General features: G+C 36.7%; 1 protein-coding gene across 4 annotated transcripts in view; it reads left to right on the top strand.

Moving 5' to 3' along the window:
- Positions 1-21,146, top strand: part of NCKAP1 (NCK associated protein 1) — a 112,607-nt gene that overhangs the window by 22,535 nt on the left and 68,926 nt on the right. The window contains exons 2-8 of one of the 4 annotated variants that reach the window (XM_073306094.1): positions 942-959; positions 2,169-2,279; positions 15,474-15,560; positions 15,799-15,855; positions 19,272-19,414; positions 19,504-19,594; positions 20,638-20,775. In XM_073306094.1, coding sequence (XP_073162195.1) covers positions 942-959; positions 2,169-2,279; positions 15,474-15,560; positions 15,799-15,855; positions 19,272-19,414; positions 19,504-19,594; positions 20,638-20,775 — 645 coding nt within the window. Of the gene's footprint in view, positions 1-941; positions 960-2,168; positions 2,280-15,467; positions 15,561-15,798; positions 15,856-19,271; positions 19,415-19,503; positions 19,595-20,637; positions 20,776-21,146 lie in introns of all 4 variants that reach the window. The other 3 variants (XM_073306093.1, XM_073306096.1, XM_073306095.1) reach the window with 3 other exon arrangements.

Raw genomic sequence — 21,146 nt, 5'->3', positions numbered from 1 at the left:
ACTACGCACCGATCTGGCGGGTAGTGAAAACCTGCCCCTTAGTCTCTGGCCCTCTCTTCAGACAAAAAAAGAATATGTATGTGAAATGATTGAAAGTAGAACTCATAAATTAAACTGAGATGCAGATGAACCCATGACAACCTCTCAGGTTTTGAATCCTAAATTTGAAAGCTTGGATTTTTTACTTTCTTGACTCTCTTGCCTTACAGTAATATAATAGCTTTCATTCTTGAAAATGGAAAAATAACTTTAAAACTAAAGGATGTGTACAGTATGGACTGCTTCTCTACATGCTTAAATAAATTTCTACTTGTAGTGCTTGCTTCTGAGACTATTGAAGCAAAAAGTATTGTTCCTAATTAAAAATATAGGCATTCAATTTTTTAGTTTTATTGTAACTACTTTTTGAAGTATTGTAGAGAGTTCGAGGTGACAGTTCAAGAAAGGTTAGTATTGTATTTGTTCTCCACAGGACAACTAGCAGCTGTGGTGCTCAGGTGTAGATATATTGGCATAGTCTGTTGTTTTCCAGAAAGTCTGTTTGTAATATGAGCAGGAGTTTTAGGATTATACTATAATGACTTTTTTTTTTATTCTTGGCTACCGTTTCTTTTTCAGGTATGTAAAATTAACTGACAGTCTTTCTCCTGTTTTTATAGTTGCATGTGCTGTCTCTTGTTAACCCCACTCCCTTCCCAAACTCGGTTTGGAAAGAATATGTGGGAACTAAGGTGATGCAACATGTATTGCACTCAGAATAATGTAATAGTTTGTGTGTATTTAGAATGGTAATCTAGTAGAAAGTATGTTAAATATAGCCATAACCTTAATTTGTTGAAGATAGATAAGTGCATTAATTCATTTAAAAGTAATGATGCCAGAGTTTGAGAATATTTTGTTTATGTGTAATTTTTTCTCTCTTTGTTACAATGCTTTCCCAGCAAGGACAAGTTTGGAAGGTTTGCAAAGCTTTTCACCTTCCCTCTGCCCGCTTGCCCGCTTTCAGATCAGTCTCATACTCCATGACTTCTGTCTCTATAACCCACGACAGCCATAGAAATCAATATGGAAATGTATTAAAATGAGCTATCATCCTAGGTCGCTATCTTGTGTAGAAGCACATAGCATGTGATTTAGTTTGCATGAGACACAGATGTGGTATAAATCCCTATGGATTAATTAATATTAATATTAAACTGTAAATATTTGAATGGAAGTACAGTTTGAGCACAATATTTTGTCTTGTAGATAACACTCCTTTAATTACACTTCTCACACACTTAAACAGTACAGCATTACTCAGTGGTCTCTATCCAGTTTTTGTCACTGAAGTTTATAGTAGTAAGTTTCTAAAGAAACATTCATTTAGGTTTACAAGGATCACCATCATCTGATGAAGGTGGTTGATTAGTTGGTTGCCCAGAGAACTTTGTACTGCTGATGTGGCCAAATCAGTTACTTTAGAGTTCACATTTTCACTTAAGAACCATGTATTATATTTCGTATAATTGTTTTGAAGTGCTGTTTTTAAAGTACAGCTGACAGCAGTACTGTAATTTTGCTTAGGGTCAAGGGAATAATTAAAATTTAATTTACAATCCGAGTAGATTTAACATGCTCCTAACTATTGGAAATAGTCCTTTTCTTTAGATGAGGCAAATATTGGTAGCTTAATTGTAGGAGGGAGAACTATCTTGCAGAATACAATGAAAGAGAAACTTAAATACAGGTTGTTTCCTATTTTTCTTTACATAGGTTACACTAATCATTTAATATGCCCAGCACTCTCCTCTACAGATGATGATATGATTGTATTTTCCAACAGTTTATTAGCTTCAGATGAATACAACCCTACCTCAAACCATGAATAGAAGTAAAATATCTTTTTCTTCTTTTAGGATTGAGCTTTTTCCCATCACTGCTGTTCTGCACTAACTGCTTTGAAACTTCCATGCATTTTTTTCAGTAGAAGAGCATCTCTGTACTGTCTCCCATTGCATATTCCAGCTGTGACAATCCCTGCACTTTGCCTACTCATTTTATCACCTGCTCACTAAAACCCAATAAGTCTTTCTAGTTTCTGACTGCAGACTTGCTACAAATACTTAATTTTAGCAAGATGAATGAATGTATTTTTAGTTCACTTCCCTCCCCCTTTTTTTTTGTAGGCATGTGGGGACCCCAAAGCAAAACCATCATATCTCATCGACAAAAACCTGGAATCTGCTGTCAAATTCATAGTCAGAAAGTTTCCAGCTGTAGAAACACGCAACAACAATGTAAGTAACCCAAATGATTATGTAAATATGCAGTCTGCTTAAACCTTTTGATGCATAACTCTGCTTTGTAGGGGTTTTACACATTCTTCTAAAGGACTTGTTGCTGACAACTATTGGAGACAGATTACCTGTCTAGATGGACTGTTGGTCCAACTAGTGTGACAATGCCTTTGTTTGTCTAAACAGGGAAAGAAAAGAATATATTAACCTATACTTCTAGGTTTATTTTTTACTGCAATAGACTTGCTCTCCCTGCTTTAACTAGTGCGGCTGGCCCCAGGGACTTCCTGAGCAGTGGCCACCCCTCCCCCTGCCAGAGGAAAAAAAAAAGATTTAGTCATGGGTACTTTTAGTAAAAATCATGGACAAGTCAATGGCCATGAATTTTTGTTTATTGCTTGTGAGCTGTCCGTGACTTTTACTAAAAGTACCCAGGACTAAATCGAGCCTTACTTATGAGAGAGGACTGGCCAACACAACTGAGACAACCAAGACAGAAGGGAGTTTTAACAATTTAGTTGCTCCGCACGGATACTCATGCTAGTAGAATGTGTATGGTCAGTCCCTGTGTGAATTAAAGATGTTTCGACATACACAGTAGAAATCCCTATTGAGTGCAATAGTAGGAACCCCAGCTTTCTTCCAAAGGAAGGGTTCTTCCCCCTCCAAGCTTACATATAGTGAGCTTGCTGATACAAGGAAGTATATTTTAGATCCTGTACCAGTGTTGCTGAATTTAGCTTCTAACATTTTAGAGAGACTTGTATGAGATTGCTGTGATTTCTGTTAGGAGTGGAAAGATCTACACACATTGGTTGCTCTGTGACTGTTTAGAATTGTAAAGTCATGGGGAAGATTTCTTTATATGCTTTTTTCTTTCCAGAAGTGGAAAGGGAGGTAGGTAATGGATTTGCATGTTTCATGTATGCAACTATTTGCACGGCTGCTTGAGAACTCCCATTTTCAAGACAATTATTTAGGCTCACTTTGAGCGTTCTCCTATTTCTGCAGTTTCCATTTTGGCAGCCTTAAGCTGCATCTAGTTCTTATTTTTTATTGTTTGTACTAACAGTAGCTAGTGGTCCCAAGTAATATCTCCAGCAAAGCCAATAACAACCGATAAAAGTGCATTTTCTTTTTAAATAAGGGAACTTTTATTTAAGCACAACAATGCATTCTTTTGTATTCTTGAATATGTTTGCATTATTTACAATTCTTAAGATTGTTTATCTTCATGTATTGAATTTTTGTCTTTCAGTAACATAAAAATATCTTAGACTTATGTAAAAAGTAAAAATATACCTACACTTTTCTTAAACCAGGTCCAGTGAAACCTCTATAATTGTCAACTTTTTATTACAGCTCATCTCCTATTAAAAATAAAATGGCACATTGCTAGGTATTGAGCACAAGAAATGAACTTCAGTTAAAACACTCTTGCAAATAGCCTCTGTGGATTGTCATACCTGGGTATATTTGGATTAGATTTTAGATAGTGTTACATTCTTAAGAAGTTGATTCTCTGAAGATCAAATATGTAGATTAGAGCAGGTTGAAATATTTTAACAAGCACAGTTTTGTAAAAAATCTGAACTTGTTGACTTTCCATTTTGTGACAATCTCTAATGATTTTAGGGTGAGGTTCATGGCTGTATATGGAGAAAATAAATTATGCATCCTTTTCTCAATATCCCTGAAAGAAAATTACATTATTTATAATATACACTCCACACGTCTTCTAAAGATGAATCTGTAGTCTAGAGCTTAAGGACATTTAATTCTTGCTCTAGTAGTAGTTTGTACTTTTTCTCACCTTCAGAAGTTCTGCCTCTATGGCAGAACACCAGGCAGTTACCGATCTACAATTAATTTTGGAGGCTATGAAGTGAGTTTTTAATTGATATTTTCACATCTGTGTGATACAGAAACTTCAGAGGCGCAGAAAGGCAGTTTTTACCATAAAGACACGGACCTAAGGAGGCCAAAATCAAGTCTCCATGATGGATGCAATGCATCCCTTATTTTGAAGAAGCTATTTTTTGTTCACAAATGAAACCTCTTCAAAATTTAAGAATGTCTGACTCAGTGAGAAGCAGGAAGGGGCCAGATTTCCCTCCTTCCTCGTCCTCTCTCCCACTCCTCCCAACTCAAGGGCCAGTGGACATTACAGTCGCAGAGCACACTGACGAGCTTCTCTGCTAAGGAAGCAGATGTTCAGAGACCCGCAAGGGACAAGGAGTTCACTGGCACAGAAACACCATTAAGTAAAACACTATTGAGCATTACTAGAGGGACAACAGTTACGTGATCTTAACATATGTAATAAGAGTTCCTACCAGTTTTTCGTAGAGACTTGAATTTTTCCAGTTTCAAGTGTAGCAATTACCACTGCTCAGAGCAGTGCATCCAGACCTTTGAATTTGATACAGCTATTGTCTGTCAGCAGATGAAATTGCCAGCTGAGCAGGTTTGAGTGCTCAGAAAATCATGAGCATTCAGTTCATGTTGGTGGTTTTGTTTTCACAATCTGAGAAAAAACCCACTTTTAGACTCCTAGACTTTAAGACCAGAACAGACCACCATGACCATCTAGTGTGACCTCTTACGCATTGCAGGGCAAAGAACCTCACCCACCCATTCCTGTAATTCAGATTAAAGACAAAATGAGAAATTGAAAAACCCACATATTTCATTAAACAAATACAATATGAATCCTGAATCATATAATTTGATTCACTGTGCAATATGTTTATTCACACAATTCAAAATAAATAGCATATATTTCTCAGTAAAACTTAAGAATTTGATACTCAGTCCAGTAACTAGTAAGGCCTACCACTTTTTCTGTCTGTCCTTAGATACTAATCGCTTACCAACTTGTTCTCATTTTCAGTACCTACCATAATATATGTAAAGTTTTAATCAAGTCAGTTGAAGTGTACTAAAAATACACAATTGATGCTGAACTAGATGAACAGCAGTATGGGGTCTTAAAACTCATGATTCTGAATTCCATTTTTTTCCACCATCTTGATGCAGTGAACTGTGATACAGCCTCCTTTAGAAACATGCTTTAGGTACAGATATCTAGATCTTCACTTTGAAATGCTTGAAATATAGGAACCTGTACTCACCTTTTGGCATTTTCTTACACAATGAAAAAAATAATCTCTCTTCTTTGCATGTGTCTCTCTGGCATCTTCAGCTATTTGGACACAATATTCTATGCCTTTCTTTTTAGACACAGAATTAATAGCAGTAAGTGGAAACACTCTTTTCTTTGTCATTTTTCATGTTCAGCCAGTCACCTTACTTCAGTGTCATTACTTCTTTTAATTCATCCTTTAGTTGTTGCTCTTTCTTCATTTGCAGCATCAAGTGGATATGAGAGTTAGTCTTTCTAGATTAGTGGATCCAAGGTGAAAGGCTGCAGTGAATTCCTCACTGTGTGCTGTAAGGAAGGCAAGGATAGAATAAGAAGGTTGCAATTCAAGTTTGTCTGCTTTTCAGTTGTTTTTAATGGCATAGTCTCTGAATTATCTTTGCCATTTTTTGGTGTCAAAGACGAACAGACAGGGTTTCTGAAGAGCTGCTGAAAGGCCTGGAATCTGACTTAAATTGTTGTCATTTCAAAGTTTTGATAAAGTTAGCAGCGTTGAGAATGTCTCACTCAGTGTTCTGCTCTTCTATCTCACTAGATAGAATTTTATTTGATGGGAATGTCTTGAATATAAGACTGACAGTTTTTGAAGCTGCTGAGATGGTTGTGAATCTTTATTTTTTTAACTTGACTACTGATAACGTTTACATTTTTGTTCAGAAACTTCTTTATTCATTTGCTGGTTTCCTACCACTTACTTCAACTTTTGGCATGCTGTGTTAAATAATTCATACACTGTCAGGTATCACTAAGTGCTAATCACCCATGTCAGTATGGGTTAACAACTTTATATTGACTACAGTTAGAATGAGAAAAAAACACCTAATTAATCCAGTACTATGAAGGTCAAAGATACGACTCAAAATCCTTGGACAGACTTGGGCAATATTTGGAAGCTATTGTTAGTTTGCTGAAAAAATAATGCTTATTGGGCATGCTTTTTAAAAGGATACACCAATTATAAAATTGTTCTTCTGCCTGAACATTTTTCATCTTTTTTTGTATATAACAGACGATAATAAAGATTAGTGAGAATTATTTTTTTATTCCCACATTTTGTGGGAATTTGACAGCATCTTCAAGTAGTCTAATAGTTTTGCCTTTATGGTCAGAATCCTGTTGGAATTTTACACAGCAGCAGATAAAAGAAATATGATTAAAAAACCTAACTGGCATGGGGAGTCTGAGGTATGTGTAACATATGTTAGTCTTAACTTATTTTTTAAAAATTCATCGACCTTCTACTTGATGTCCCTTTTAAGACTGGCAGTAATGATATACTACGAACTCTAGCAGTGGGTAGTTAGGCTAGCCTGCATATATGACACTACAGTTTCCTAGTGGAAATATAAGTAAATTGTTCGGGTGGTGAGAAGCTTCAAATGACTGCCCAGTTAGTGATGTGTGAGGGAGAACCTAATACAGGAATTACTGTACCTCTCCAAAGCCATGCAAGAATGACAGTTATACAGGACCTGATGTAGGATTGGGAACCTTACTTGTTGCATTTGATCTGAACAAGCAAATTCATACTCTTGAGTCTCTAGATGTTAGAGCCATAACCAGTCGTCATGATTTTTCACGTATTGGAGTATACTGTCGGGTGTGTCAGTAGTCTCTTTTATAAACAAGCCTATCTTACTTACTTTAACTGCTGTTGTATATCAAGCTGATAACTAATGCCATTTTCTGATTGAATTTTATTCAGTATTTCTGTTTTCCTGTGTCTTGACTGAAATTACAAATATTTTAAAAGTTCGTTGGAGTAGATAGACCTTCAGGTGAAATCCTGGCTGCATTGAATTCAAAAGCAAAATTCCACTGTAGTGGGGTGAGGTCTTCTTGGGCCAGATTTTCGAAAGAGCTCAGCACTCGGCAACTTGGGTGTTTAAATGCGGGAACTATTTTTTTTTAAAGTTAGCCCTGTATATTTTTACAACCCCCACCCCCACCCCACCCCCCCACAAAAGCATGGCAGTTTATGGCTTTATTTTTACTTGTCCTCTTTACTCCCTTAGTGCAGGTTGAAGACCTGCCACCAAACTGATGACATTGGAAAACGAACCTACTGAAGCTTAGCTTCCTTTTGATAGCTTCTCCCCAAGTTCCTGTGGAGTCAAGGTGGGATCTGAATGATCCTCCAAGGATATCCCTTTAATTCTGTATCTGGTTGTGTGTAATGGATCCAGTCTCCATGCTGTTCTGCTAAACTGCATAGGGGAAATCCTTATAAGTACTGACATCTTTCACATTGTTTCTCAAATTGAGGAAATTGAAGGGATCTCGAAGTTGGTAACAGTACTCACTGGAAAGCAGTTTCCTATTGATTATATTGGAAAGTCTTTTATAGAGAGAGTGTCCTTATTTCAATATGCATTGAGACTTTATCCAGTAACTAATGAAGTGAGCAGCTTAGTAAACTGTTACACAACTTTATTTAATTGATATATTAGAAATGCCAAGGATAGAAATACCTGTGTAATTTTCAATGGTTCCTATGACTTTAAATAGCTGTGAGCATATGTCTTTGCAGCCATCTTGTATGAGTGGAAAATGAAGTTAATCGTTCTTGGCACACACCTAACTTCCTAGAAGGCAATTTCACAGCTTGCTTCTGCTGTTCCTCTGCCTTTACCCTTCTTACATAACACAGTAGAGGGGGCGGGGCTTACCAGAACCACAGGGTAGAGTTATTTTAGATTCAAGGACAAGCAAGAAAAGATTTACAGCCTGATTGGCATAGGGCCACTTTCTTGAAATTTGTGGAATATAACCTGATGGGATTGTGTGTGTGTATATATATATTATTTCGGGGCAAAGAGTGTGTGAGTGGGTGCTAAAAATGTTGCTATAGTTTCTCTTCTTCAAAATGGTAGTTACCATGTGTTTAGGTAAGCTTTAAATTTAACTTTTTAATCATTTTAATCATTTAAATTGATTCAGTAATTTAAGACAGTTGAGATGTAGTGTTCCTGAAACCTGTTAAAAATATTGATCTGAATAAGTAAGCAGGATTTCAATATGCCAACTATTACTGATGTATATCATTCATATTCTTGTTACACTATAGTAGTGGAATAATGACCCCATCCCTTGAACAGACCCATTTCTGACAACAGATGCAAAATATTGAAAGATGTCACACTTCCTTTGTCACCACTACTGATTTTTCTTCCAGTTTTAGATCTCAGTGCACATGCTGTTGTTTGGGCAGCTAGGTCAGTGGCTCTCAACCTTTCCACACTACTATACCTCTTTCAGGAGTCTGATTTGTCTTGCGTACCCCCAAGTTTCACCTCACTTAAAAACTACTTGCTTACACAATCAGATATAAAAATACAAAAGTGTCACAGCTTACTACTACTGAAAAATGGCTTAGGTTCTCATTTTTACCACATAATTATAAAATAAATCAATTGGAATATAAATATTGTGCTTACATTTCAGTGAATAGTATATAGAACAGTATAAACAAGTCAATGTATGAAATTTTAGTTCGTACTGACTTTGCTAGTGCTTTTTATGTAGCTTGTTGCAAATATCTAGGTGAGTTGATGTCCCCCCGAAGAACTCTGTGTACCCCTGATTGAGAACCGCTGAGCTAGGTGATTCTCTTTTCTTCTGTTCCACTTCATGACATACTGGTTTGATAACAATGATCAGTCCGAGACAGAAGGCCAACTCCCTAGCATAAGACATCCAGAGATGTAGCTTCTGTTCCACTTCATGATCTACTGTTTGAATAACAGTGATCATCAGTCTGAGATAGGAGGTCAAAGCCATAGCGTAAGGCATCCAGAGATCTAACTTAGTTGAAGACGTTATCACACTGTACTGACTAGCCATTTACATGCTTTTATGTTCAATGCAATACTTAAAACAACGTTGTATAGTTGCCAAGTAGCCATTATGTTAACTGAACTTCTTGAGGTATAGATACTTTTAATAAACACATCTTTTCTTGTACAAAGCACTTACCTGAATAATATGTATCCCTTCAGCCAACCATTTGCTTTTCAGATTTACCACTAAGATACCCTGAAGGGGACACAATGCATAAAGGGAAATTTTGAAATTAGTGAAATTTTTCCAGTACTTTAGCATATATAGCGGTAATTCAAATATCATTTAAAAAAAATTGGGTTATGGGTGAGAGGCTCAGAGTGTAACTTACCTAGCTACCTCACATACTGGCAAATTCCAAGAAGTGGGTTTTTTTGTTTTTGTTTTTTGTTTTTAAGAAAAGTTTCCTGCTCATGAGGAAACAATACAATAATCAATATGCACATATAACATAAAGGCTGGGACAGGCTGCTCTCTAGGAAAGAAGCAATTGCGGTTTAAAATGTCAAAAGGATTAACATTGAGTTTACCAAAAACTTGCTTCTCTTTACCCATTTTCTGTGAAGTGTTGTATCTCTCACAGCTATGAGAAACCCTCTTTCCCAGACTGATCATTGCAGCCTTATAACTGCAAAGAGCTTGGCATTGTACTACATAAATTGCAACTACATCAGGAATGGTCATGGGATAAAACTCCTTTTCTAGGATGAAGCCCTGTCCCGGGGCATATCATTTCTTCCTCAGACATGTAACTAAATAGTCTCTGTTTCTTAGGTTTGGATAAACTTGTGTAGATTGAAGTGCCAAATTAGTATTGACTTGGAATTGATATTCCAAAGTCTATTGATGTAGCACTTCGAATTTGCTGCAGATTAAAGTGACATGATTGTTATCCTACCCCCACCCATGATTTGTAATGCTTTTCCTCTGCAGTACTAAGACGACGCATCAGTCTTGGATAGCTGAACTAATTTCTACTTAGGTGCCAGCTATCTAGATTGCCTGTCACTGTTGGGATTAGAATGTGCTTATAATGTTCATTATGCCATTGCAGTTGAATAGCAAAGTTCTTGCAGCTGAAATTTATTTCAGTGTAGTTAGTAAATACATTTCTTGTACTTAAATGTTACACTAAATCATCAAAGTTTTATATTCTGTTTAACTATTTGCTCAGTTAATGGTGTTATGTTCCCATCTATCTTGACTTCACTTGCAATTGTGTTTAGCACCTGATTTACATATTGTCTGCTTTGTTTACACAAGGGTATTTAAAAAGAGATTTCATCAACTTCTGAAATTTAGTCAGTTTTTTAAAAAGTGACCTACATCTAATTTCAGTTTTTCCTTGTCTTGGAGGGTCCCCTCTTCCAATTTTTGTGGTTTTAGCATAACATTTTACCTTTCTCTCATCTGTTGTTGTGTGGTAGACCAGCATAAATAGGGGAGAGAAGTATGAAGTGGGGAAAGGGGAGGATGACTACCAAAGATAGTTATGAAAATATTTTGGACTTGTGTTTTAAAAATCAATTTCTGATTTTATATGTACTGTATAGAAATGTCTATTTTGTTTGTTTCATAGTCCAACCCTAGAGAGACAAGGTGCATGAGAGATCTTTTATTGGACCAACTTCCGTCGGCAAGAGAGACAATTGAATGTTTTGTGATTTTTGGTGTAAGTGGCCATTTATCACTTGTCATTTATCATTTGTCACCGGCTAGGTGAAATCTTACTATGGAACATACCACCAGGGGTTGGGGTGTCTGCCCAGAGGTAAGCACTCATGGACGTGAGCCACTCCAGACACTGTGGTCCAATAAAAGATACTACCTAACCTACCTTCTCTCTGATATCCTGGAACCTACATGGCTGTGGCTACACTGCATAGTCAACACTGTAATTCTAACTGTTCAGGTATCCAGAAACATATGTCTAAAACATGAGCATACCACCTTACCCCAAATAATTTGACAGTTACTAAACAGGTTTGGTTGAATAGATGTTTTGCATCAACTGGGGAGAACTTGGGTGGTATGGGGCCTTCCACTGAAAATGTCTTCTGCGTACTTCCGGTATGTCCTTTACTTCATTAAATGTCTTTTGTATTTTCGACTTGAGAGCCTTAAGAAAGCTCTTGGATAAACTAAAAAGATTGCAGCGGTTAAGAGGTAATTTGAATTGTGGTGTCTAAGTCCTACTGTCACAGTTTTGGGGTAACTGCACGTTTGACTCCATGGTGGTCTCCTCAAGGGTTGCCCCCTTTAGGTCTCAAGTATCAAGGCATTGCCTGTATAAGCAAAGTCCCATGACTCTCTCCCTCCAGACTGGGGATTTAGCCTGCTCCTTCTCTTGCCATGCACTCTGTATTTCCCAACAGATCTGACCTAGCTCGGCACCTGCATTTTTGCTGTTTCTCCAGGGACAATGATAGTGGCTTACCAACAGCTTTCAAAAAACAGAGCAAATTTATTTAAGGACCAAAGCATTACAGAAATCATATAATAAAACAAAGTCAAAACACATATTAAACTTACAAGAGGTCACCCATCTTCCATGTTGGGGATCTGGTAGGTGTCAAAGTCCTTCAGACCCTTCAGCAGTGTGCACTCTTGGTTAAAGGTTCATGTCAGTTTTCTGATCAAAAGCCTATGCAGTCAGTTTAGGCTGGCCCTTTGTACCAGAAGCCTTTCTTACTCCCCTCAGGCTTGGTCTTACCTAATACGTGCACAAATCTCCTAATGGTACCTCATTAGACTTTTATACTGGTCCCAGGGTTTGCAGTAATTGCCTCTCACTGATTATAGTTCAGCAAACCTCCTCCATGGAGTTACAATTCTGTCTAACTCACAAAGGTGCAGATAACATTTATAAAGTCGATGCAATAGTCTTAAGTATATGCCTGTGTTGGTCATATCTGTCACACCTATGTGGGAAGGATTTCTGATAGTAGATGGCTGCTTATTCTAGCAGAAAGAGGCATAGCAAGTTCCAATAGTTGGAAGCTAAAGCTAGACAAATTCAAACTAGAAAAGGCACAAACTTTTAACGTGAGGGTAATTTAAACATTGGAGCAACTTAGAATCATAGAATATCAGGGTTGGAAGGGACCTCAGGAGGTCATCTAGTCCAACCCCCTGCTCAAAGCAGGACCAATCCCCAATTTTTGCCCCAGATCCCTAAATGGCCCCCTCAAGGATTGAACTCTCAACCCTGGATCACTATCAGAATATTGGCTCCTGTCTCAAATTGGCTCATGATGTCAGCCTCAACTGCCCACATGTTAAATCTTCAGACAAGTATCTTAATGCTTTTCCGCCATGCTTGGAGCTCTCTGTAAACATCCACTAAGTTACTGTATTGTCATCTTTGAAATTCCTCCTTAAAACTCTCCTTTACCGTGATGCCACTAAAAAACTGGAAAATAGTTCCCTTGTTGGTGTCTTTAGACCGCTGTCTGTCATGCTGACCAATATAGTCTCATTGGTTCCTTGTACTCTCTCGTCTTTGTCTGTATCAGTCTGTTGTCTTTTGTCTTATACTCAGATTGTAAGTTCTTTGGGACAGGAACAGTCTCTTCTGTGTTTGTACAGCACGTTGTGGACCTGGTCTGTGATGAGGATTTCTGGGTGCTGCGGAAATGCAGATAATAAACAGAAGTTAGGGTCTTCCTACAGAAATTACTGGGAGAAGTTCTGTGGCCTGTTAAGCAGGAGGTCAGAGTAGATAATCATAATGTTCCCTTCTGGATTTTAAATCTGTTAATTTGACCACAGAGACTTAATAGGAGCAGTCCAGCTGATCTAGTGCCCTAAGAAAGCATTTTGGAGAGGAAGAGTGTGATTTTTGTGTCCTTAGTTAGTCACTTGCTTGAAGTAGGAGGGGAAAAAAGAGAGGTCAGGAAAATGTTTTCCTATGACTAGCTAGTCATTTAGCATAGGAAGATGAATCACACTATCACGAAAAGAAGTTCCTAGTGTAGAACAAAGTTCCATAATCATGGAGCACAAATGTTCCATCAGACTTCGAAGTGGACAATCAAAACATGAATGGCTACTAAAGAATAAGGGGTTCAGTTCCCAAAAACTTTTAGCATTGACCTTACTTTGATAGCATTAAAATCTGTGCCAGTAGCTAACTACTTCAAAGCTCTTCGTCCAACATGATTGTACATCAGATAGATGAAAACTTTAGGTAATAGATGCAGGTGACTTTTTCTTAATTTTTTGTGTTAAAACTTCTGTACTAAAATCCTTGCATTTTTCTTCTTACTGTTGAACCCTAGTATAGTCTATTACTTTACATGCTCTGTTCCTCAAAAATACTCTCTCCTTGTTTATATATTTTGAACTATTTTAAAATATTTTGAAATATCTTTTGTAGTGTTTCAGTCAAGAAGCCATTATGATTATCTGTGGTTGAAATTGTTCTTTCTGAAATTTTGAACTTGCTCTGTTTCTGCTCTCCAAAGTGTATACAACTATACTATTTATTGGAAAGCAGAAATATTCAAAGCTTCCTAAATGAGCATTATAGGTTTATGCAAATCAACTACATTTACAAAACTGACACTGAAGATGGCATTAAATATGGCTCTTCAGCAGCTGCTTAGAAATTAGTAGTGGAAAAACTTGGTTGCACGGGTGTGGAAAGAACTACACCCACATTTCTGAGTGCTGAAAACCCAAGTAAATGACTAAGATGCTGCATAATATCAGCTGTGCTTTTTTAGCTGTTTTCAAGCTTCTGTTTTGAAAATTAAAGTTATTACCATTGTATTCTAAGCTATTTAGAGTACATATTTCTTGTCATCTTGTGCTTTTTAATATCTTGCTTTAAGTATAGCCTAGAGCATCCCAAAGGGTCCTAGGGCATATTAGTCATCTTTATTTGTTGCTGAAATGAAACAAATGCTTCCATGACGATTTAGAGCTGTTCTGAAGAAGGAATTTTGTATGCTGAATGTAACAGCCATCTGCTTCTCTTCTTATGCAAAAAAGCACTATGGGATTTCCAATAACTCCGGAGGTTCCCAGGACCATAGTTTGTCTCATCCCCATAGCACCTCCAGCTGTACTTAATCTTATCTTCTTTACGCAGTATTGGGATACTGGTTCAGTAGAGTTAGAGGGAAAAGTAATTTGCTGAATCACCAATGCCACTTGCAGTGATACCTACTGTATACCTTGGTAACTTCAAACCCTGCTTAGTTTGAGATCGGATGGAATTGCAGCAAAACATGTCTGTCTGTCTGTCTCCCCCCCCCCCCCCCCCCTGAAATGCTGTAATATAGGTGAACAGAGCATCTGCTAAGTAACTGACAACAAATTTTCTGTTCTTCTTGTGAGCTACAGTTATTTAGTTATTATGATCATTGCTAGAGTTAATTTGGAAAAGCCTGGAAATCAGTGAAAAATATTCTTTGAAAATACAACTAGCTGTCATTGTCTCAATTTAAAAAAAGTTAATGCGAATTACTTTTATGCCTTTGTATTCACATTTGCCTCTTCCATTTATCCACCAGTGTCTAATGCTAGTGTTTTGCTTCTTTTTCATTTCTTTGTTGTTGTTTTTGTTGCTTTTGTTTTAATGTATTGTGTTTTATATAGAACTGGTCAAAGAACCGTTACTGTATTTTATGTTTGTATCTACATTTTATTTTGCATGCTTAACGTGGCTTTGCCTGGATATTCTTTTTGGTAAGTTCAGAATTTAAAAGCATATTGTTTTTTCTGTAGTAAAACTTGTAAATTCTGCCACCTTTTCTCCCACCTCAAGTAATCTGTCATTATTTTTGTCATACTGACTTGTGCTCATTTACTGTTGTTCCTTTGCTAATTACACATATGATAACACTTCTTTCTTAACATTTTCCCAATTTTGTCTCTAGCTGCACTAAACAATGACTTCAATACTAATGTGTACTAATTTGGCTTTAATCTTAAAACTAATAATAGCCAGTGGCTATTAAAGTGGTCAGTCTTCGGTGTTTTCTATTACTGTATGTCTACAAAAAACCCAAATGAATGCAAAAGAACCTCAGTCTTAGAAAAACGTATATTTTCTTGCATAGCAAGCTTAGTGGTTCATCTGTGCCTCACAGGTATTTTATTGCTGTCATTTTTTTCTAGCTAGTTTTTTTTAATGATCTGGTGAGAACAGCATACATGCATTTGTGTTTCTTTTACAGCAACAGCTTGCTCAGCTACAGAAGGAAAAATCAGAGATTCTGAAGAATCTGGCTTTGTATTACTTCACATTTGTTGATGTTATGGAATTTAAGGTAAGGCATGGCAAATACAACTCAGATGACTATGAGAATTGATGTTGCAGTAATTCATGTGTCATCAGATAAGTCTCCTATCAAATCTATTTTTGCAGTAGTATATCGTATATAATGAAATAGCTGCTTTTCTAGTTTTGTATTTTATAGACTCAGTGTGTTCTATTTCTTTGGCAGTATATACTAACATAATTGTTTAAGATCTCTAAACTAAAATAAAGAATTTTTCTTTTGTAAGGACCATGTTTGTGAGCTGCTGAATACTATTGATGTTTGCCAAGTCTTCTTTGATATTGTAAGTTTCTCATTTTTACAAAATATTTTAAATAAGCTTTCAAATACCATTAGAAACTAAAAATGGTAACTACATGTAGGAAAAGAAATATTTTTTGCGTTTACTCAGTTTCTGCAAAATCCTTCACCATTTTCATACATTTACAAGTATAACTAACTTTTCAGAGTAGCAGCCGTGTTAGTCTGTATTCGCAAAAAGAAAAGGAGTACTTATAGCACCTTAGAGACTAACAAATTTATTTGAGCATAAGCTTTCACGTCAAGGTTCCTTCCCCACTCTGAACTCTAGGGTACAGATGTGGGGACCTGCATGAAAAGTTCCAGCTTAGGTTAAAACTTCCCCAAGGTACAAACTATTTTACCCTTTGCCCTTGGACTTTCGGTGCCACCACCAAACATCTAACCGGGTTTCTGGGAAAGAGTTGTTTGGAAACGTCTTTCCACCCAAAATCCTCCCAACCCTTGCACCCCACTTCCTGGGGAAGGTTTGGTAAAAATCCTCACCAGTTTGCATAGGTGACCACAGACCCATACTCTTGGATCTTAAGAACAATGAAAAAGCATTCGGTTTCTGAAAAGAAGAATTTTAATAGAAGTAAAAAGAATCACCTCTGTAAAATCAGGACGGTAAATACCTTACAAAGTAATTAGATTCAAAACATAGAGAATCCCTCTAGGCAAAACCTTAAGTTACAAAAAGACACAAAGACAAGAAATTCTATTCCTTTCAGCATAGCTAATTTCCTCAGCATTTAAAGAAATCATAATCTAAGACATATCTAGCTAGATTACTTACTAAGTTCTAAGACTTCATTCCTGTTCTGTCCCCGGCAAAAGCATTACCCAGACAGACCCTTTGTTTTTCCCCCCCTCCAGCTTTGAAAGTATCTTGTCTCCTCATTGGTCATTATGAAGTGAGCTGTAGCTCACGAAAGCTTATGTTCGAATAAATTTTTAGTCTCTAAGGTGCCACAAGTATTCCTTTTCTTTTTATAACTTTTCAGAATTTTAATATGCTTTAGAATAGTCACAAGCTAGAAAATTGATATACTAACAAAAAAATTTGTTACATATTTATAGCATGGTTTTGTGACTGTAGGCTTGTGTATGACCTAGTCAGGCTAATTTTATTTTAAATTGTGGATCTTTATTATGCCCACAACTTAACTACCAAGGCATTAAAGACCAGCTTACTTTTTAACAAAACCACTTTTGATCAATGGCTACAGCATTGTCAGCCACTAATGATACACAGCTACATATCTCTTGTCGCACTGATTCTACAAGTTTATTGTCTGCTTGATTAATTATTGTCAGGTGAATGCTTGGAGCTGCTTGATCCTCAGAAAACAGAAATATTTCTGGTGTCACATGGTGTTTCATTTTTCTTTTTCTCTTTCCTTTATATACACCAGTGCAGCTACACTAGTGGCTAAAATTCCAGTGTAGAAAAAGCTAAAAAAGAAAATCCATTTCCCTTACAACTTTTCCTTTTGGCTTCTGCCTCACCAATCAATTAGAATTATTTGAGGTTGTCAACCAGCATGAGAACAAGGGTGATCCAGTGAGTATAGTCTACTTGGACTTTCAGAAAGCCTTTGACAAAGTCCCTCACCAAAGGCTCTTAAGCAAAGTAAGCAGTCATGGAATACGCTGGAGCGTCCTCTCATGGATCAGTAAATTATTAAAAGATAGGAAGCAAAGGGTAGGAATATACATGATCAGTTTTCACGGTGGTGAGCAGAAATAGCTTGGTCTCTCAAGGGTCTGCAGTGGTACCTGCTCTGATCAACATATTCTTAAAAAGATGTGGAAGAGAGGGTGAATAGTGAGATGGCAAAATTTCCAGATGATACAACATTACTCAAGATAAGATAATTAAATCCAAAGTTGACTGTGAAGAGTTACCAAGGGATCTCACAAAACTGGATCGATGGGGAACAAAATGGGAGATGATACTCAGTGTTGATAAGTGCAAAGTAATGCACACTGGAAAAAAGAATCCCAACTATACATAGAAAATGATGGCACTAAATTAGCTGTTACCACTCAATAAAGAAATCTTGACGTCATCGTGGATAGTTTTCTGTAAATGTCTGCTCAATGTGCAGCAGCGGTCAAAAAAGCTAACAATATTAGGAACCATTAAGGTAGGTAATAAGTCAAAAATATCATGTCACTATATCAATCTATGGTACGCCCACACCTTGAATACTGCATGCTTTTCTGGTTGCCTCATCTCAAAAAAGATATATTACAATTAGAAAAGGTCAGCAAAATTATTAGCATTATGGACAAATTAAAAAGAGTGGGACTGTTCAGCTTGGAATGTAGACTGTTGGGGGGGGGGCATGATAGAGGCCTATAAAATAATGAATGTTATGGAGAAAGTGAATAGGGGAGTATATTTACCCCTTCACACAACACAAGACCTAGGGGTCACTTGATTAAAATTAAGAGGCAGCAGGTTTAAAACAAACTTAGAGGTACTTCTTCACACAACGCACATTCAGCCTGTGGAACTCATTGCCACGATGTGTTGTGAATGCCCGAAGTATAACTGGATTAAAAAAAGAATGAGAGAAGTTAATGGAGGATAGGTCCATTGATGGCTGTTAGGTCAGGGACACAAACCCATATTCTGGGTGTCCCTAAACGGCCAGCTGTCAGAAGCTGGGACTAGACAACAGGGGATGTCTCAGGTAAAATTGCATGTTCTGTTCATTCCCTCTGAAGCATTGGGCACGGATTGCTGTCAGAAGGCAGGACACTGGGCTAGATGGACCATTGGTCTGACCCAGTATGGCTGTCCTTAATTTTGGCTTTCATTCTTGACACTTATAATGTTGTCATTTCACTGGTTCAGTAGTCATTAGTCTTTTAGGACTGGCAAACTTGGATTTATAATGTAACAAAAAAGCACAGATGAACCCTTTCAGGGGATCTTTATATGTCATTAGGATTCAAAATGGTGGTAGAAGCCAAATTTTTGTCCTTTGCAGGCCAACTTTTAAAATACAATAAAGTTTATAGAATGTAAGGCAAAACACATTCACATTTTGATTGATTGTTTTGTAATTTCAGAGCAAAATTATTTTCCAGGTTTTTTTTCATTCCTTACACAGAATATAACAGGTACTCACTAACACCCTGATGCTGCAAAGATGTATATGCTTATCTTCAAGCATTTTGAGTTGTCCCACTGATTTAAGTGCTTGAATTAAGCTTGTTCATAAGCGTTGAAGAAAAATAAGACCTACACTTTTGGCATAAAAAAACCACTAGAATTAAGTGCTAATAATACTTGAGTATGATTTAGGTTTTTTCACTGGAGCATGTATGTGTATAATAATATTTTTGCTACTGAAGGTCTTCAGAATGGAAAAAACCCTGTACCCATTTGTACTTTATCTCTAGACTGTAAACTTTGATTTAACAAAGAACTACCTAGATTTGATTATAACCTACACAACACTAATGATACTGCTGTCTCGAATTGAGGAAAGGAAGGCAATCATTGGATTGTACAATTATGCTCATGAAATGACGCATGGAGCAAGGTAAAAATCCATTGTGTATTTTTAAAATTTTTTTATTTTTTTACATGATTTTGTCTACAGCAGGGTAAATTATTTGTTGTGCTTTTCAGTGATAGAGAATATCCACGTCTTGGCCAGATGATTGTGGATTATGAGAATCCTTTAAAGAAGATGATGGAGGAATTTGTACCTCACAGCAAGGTATGTTTGAATACTTTTCACAGGTTCATAATCATTGCTGGTTGAAAGAAGCATGTGTGTGAAAGCAAATTTACAGGTTATAAGACTACTATTTTTAAAAAAAAAATCTCTAGGGAATTAAATTGTTGATTTAGCAGATATATAAATAGAGTGAGACAATTTATAAACTTCGCCAAACCACCCCTCTGCCTTCCAGGAAAAAAACTAAACCAAAACTGGTTAAGCTTTTTGACTGTGTAACAGAGATACAACTTACTGTTCATTTGTAGTATGGTAGCCGAGAGACCCCATTCAGGTTGAGTACTCCAGTGTGCTGCCTTCATACATCAACACAGTAAGACCCAGCCCTATAGAATTTTTAGATGAGATGGAAAAAGTGAGCTTAATCTATAGGGGAGAATTGGCTGGCAGGACCAGAGTAACTGGCTGCTTAGGTGAACTAATGAAAAACTTGATAAATCCAATTTTATTTTTGTTCACTCATGTATGTAAAATAAAAATCCTCTGCCCTTGTCTTTTCATTTTATTTTAATGTCATCTACCCAAATTCCTTGTATTTTTAAAACAGTTTTCTAGTTTTCCATTATTAAAAAACCAGTACCTCATTTCTTCTGTGTGAGCAGAAACTGGCTTTAGGGTTTAGTGTAGTGTTTAGCCTCAAATATTTTAGTAGACAATTGTGATTATTGCAAGAATGGATGTAAAATACCAAGTGGTTAGTGATTAGTTAGTTATTATGCAAGGTTACATCCAGGCCAGCATCAGACATTAGCTGTTTAAGCTGCTCAAAATAGCAATTATTTCATGGTGGTTGCCATTGTCATTAGCTGTTCAAGCTGCTGAAAATAGCAAGTATTTGGCTGGTTGCTATTAAAAGAGAATACTGTACTAATAAAGTAGAACAGTTTCTAACAATGTCTAGATATTATTACTGTACAAGAAGACATACAATGAAGTACATATCTTAGATATTTGCTAAATTAAACAAAGCATTTGGTCTTGCAGAGTTCTTCTAACTAAATATTGTTTTTTTTACTTCCTAGTCCCTTTCAGATGCTCTAATTTCACTCCAGATGGTCTATCCCCGAAGAAATCTGTCAGCTGACCAGTGGCGGAATGCACAACTATTGAGCCTCATCAGTGCCCCGAGTACAATGCTTAATCCTGCACAGTCGGACACAGTATGACATTTTACCTTGAGTAATACAGTAGTATTAAATGAGTTTTTCTGTGAAATAATTTAATTGTATAATATTTAATATAGGATTACATATTATTGGATTAAACTGTTTAATTCGCTGTCTAGAATTTAGCTTTTCTAGGCCATTTTTGAGCTAATAATCACTTTGGTTACACTTAAGTATTTACACCTGCAGTGCAGAATGGAATTAATTACCTATTTAATTGTAAGACATCCTTTGTCGTAACGTTACTTCTGTCCCCAGTTCTTGGTAATTTTTCTCTGAAGGAAAATATTGTGCATTTTATTGGGTGGGGAGGGCAGGGGATAGAATTTTTATATCCTGTCTAGGGTGTTGATAGGGAAACAGAC

Source organism: Lepidochelys kempii, chromosome 11 (genome assembly GCF_965140265.1).
Source record: "Lepidochelys kempii isolate rLepKem1 chromosome 11, rLepKem1.hap2, whole genome shotgun sequence".
Classification (NCBI taxonomy): Eukaryota; Metazoa; Chordata; order Testudines; family Cheloniidae; genus Lepidochelys; species Lepidochelys kempii.
The sequence above is the reverse complement of the archived record's forward strand: the minus strand, read 5'-3'. Positions and strand labels throughout refer to the sequence as shown.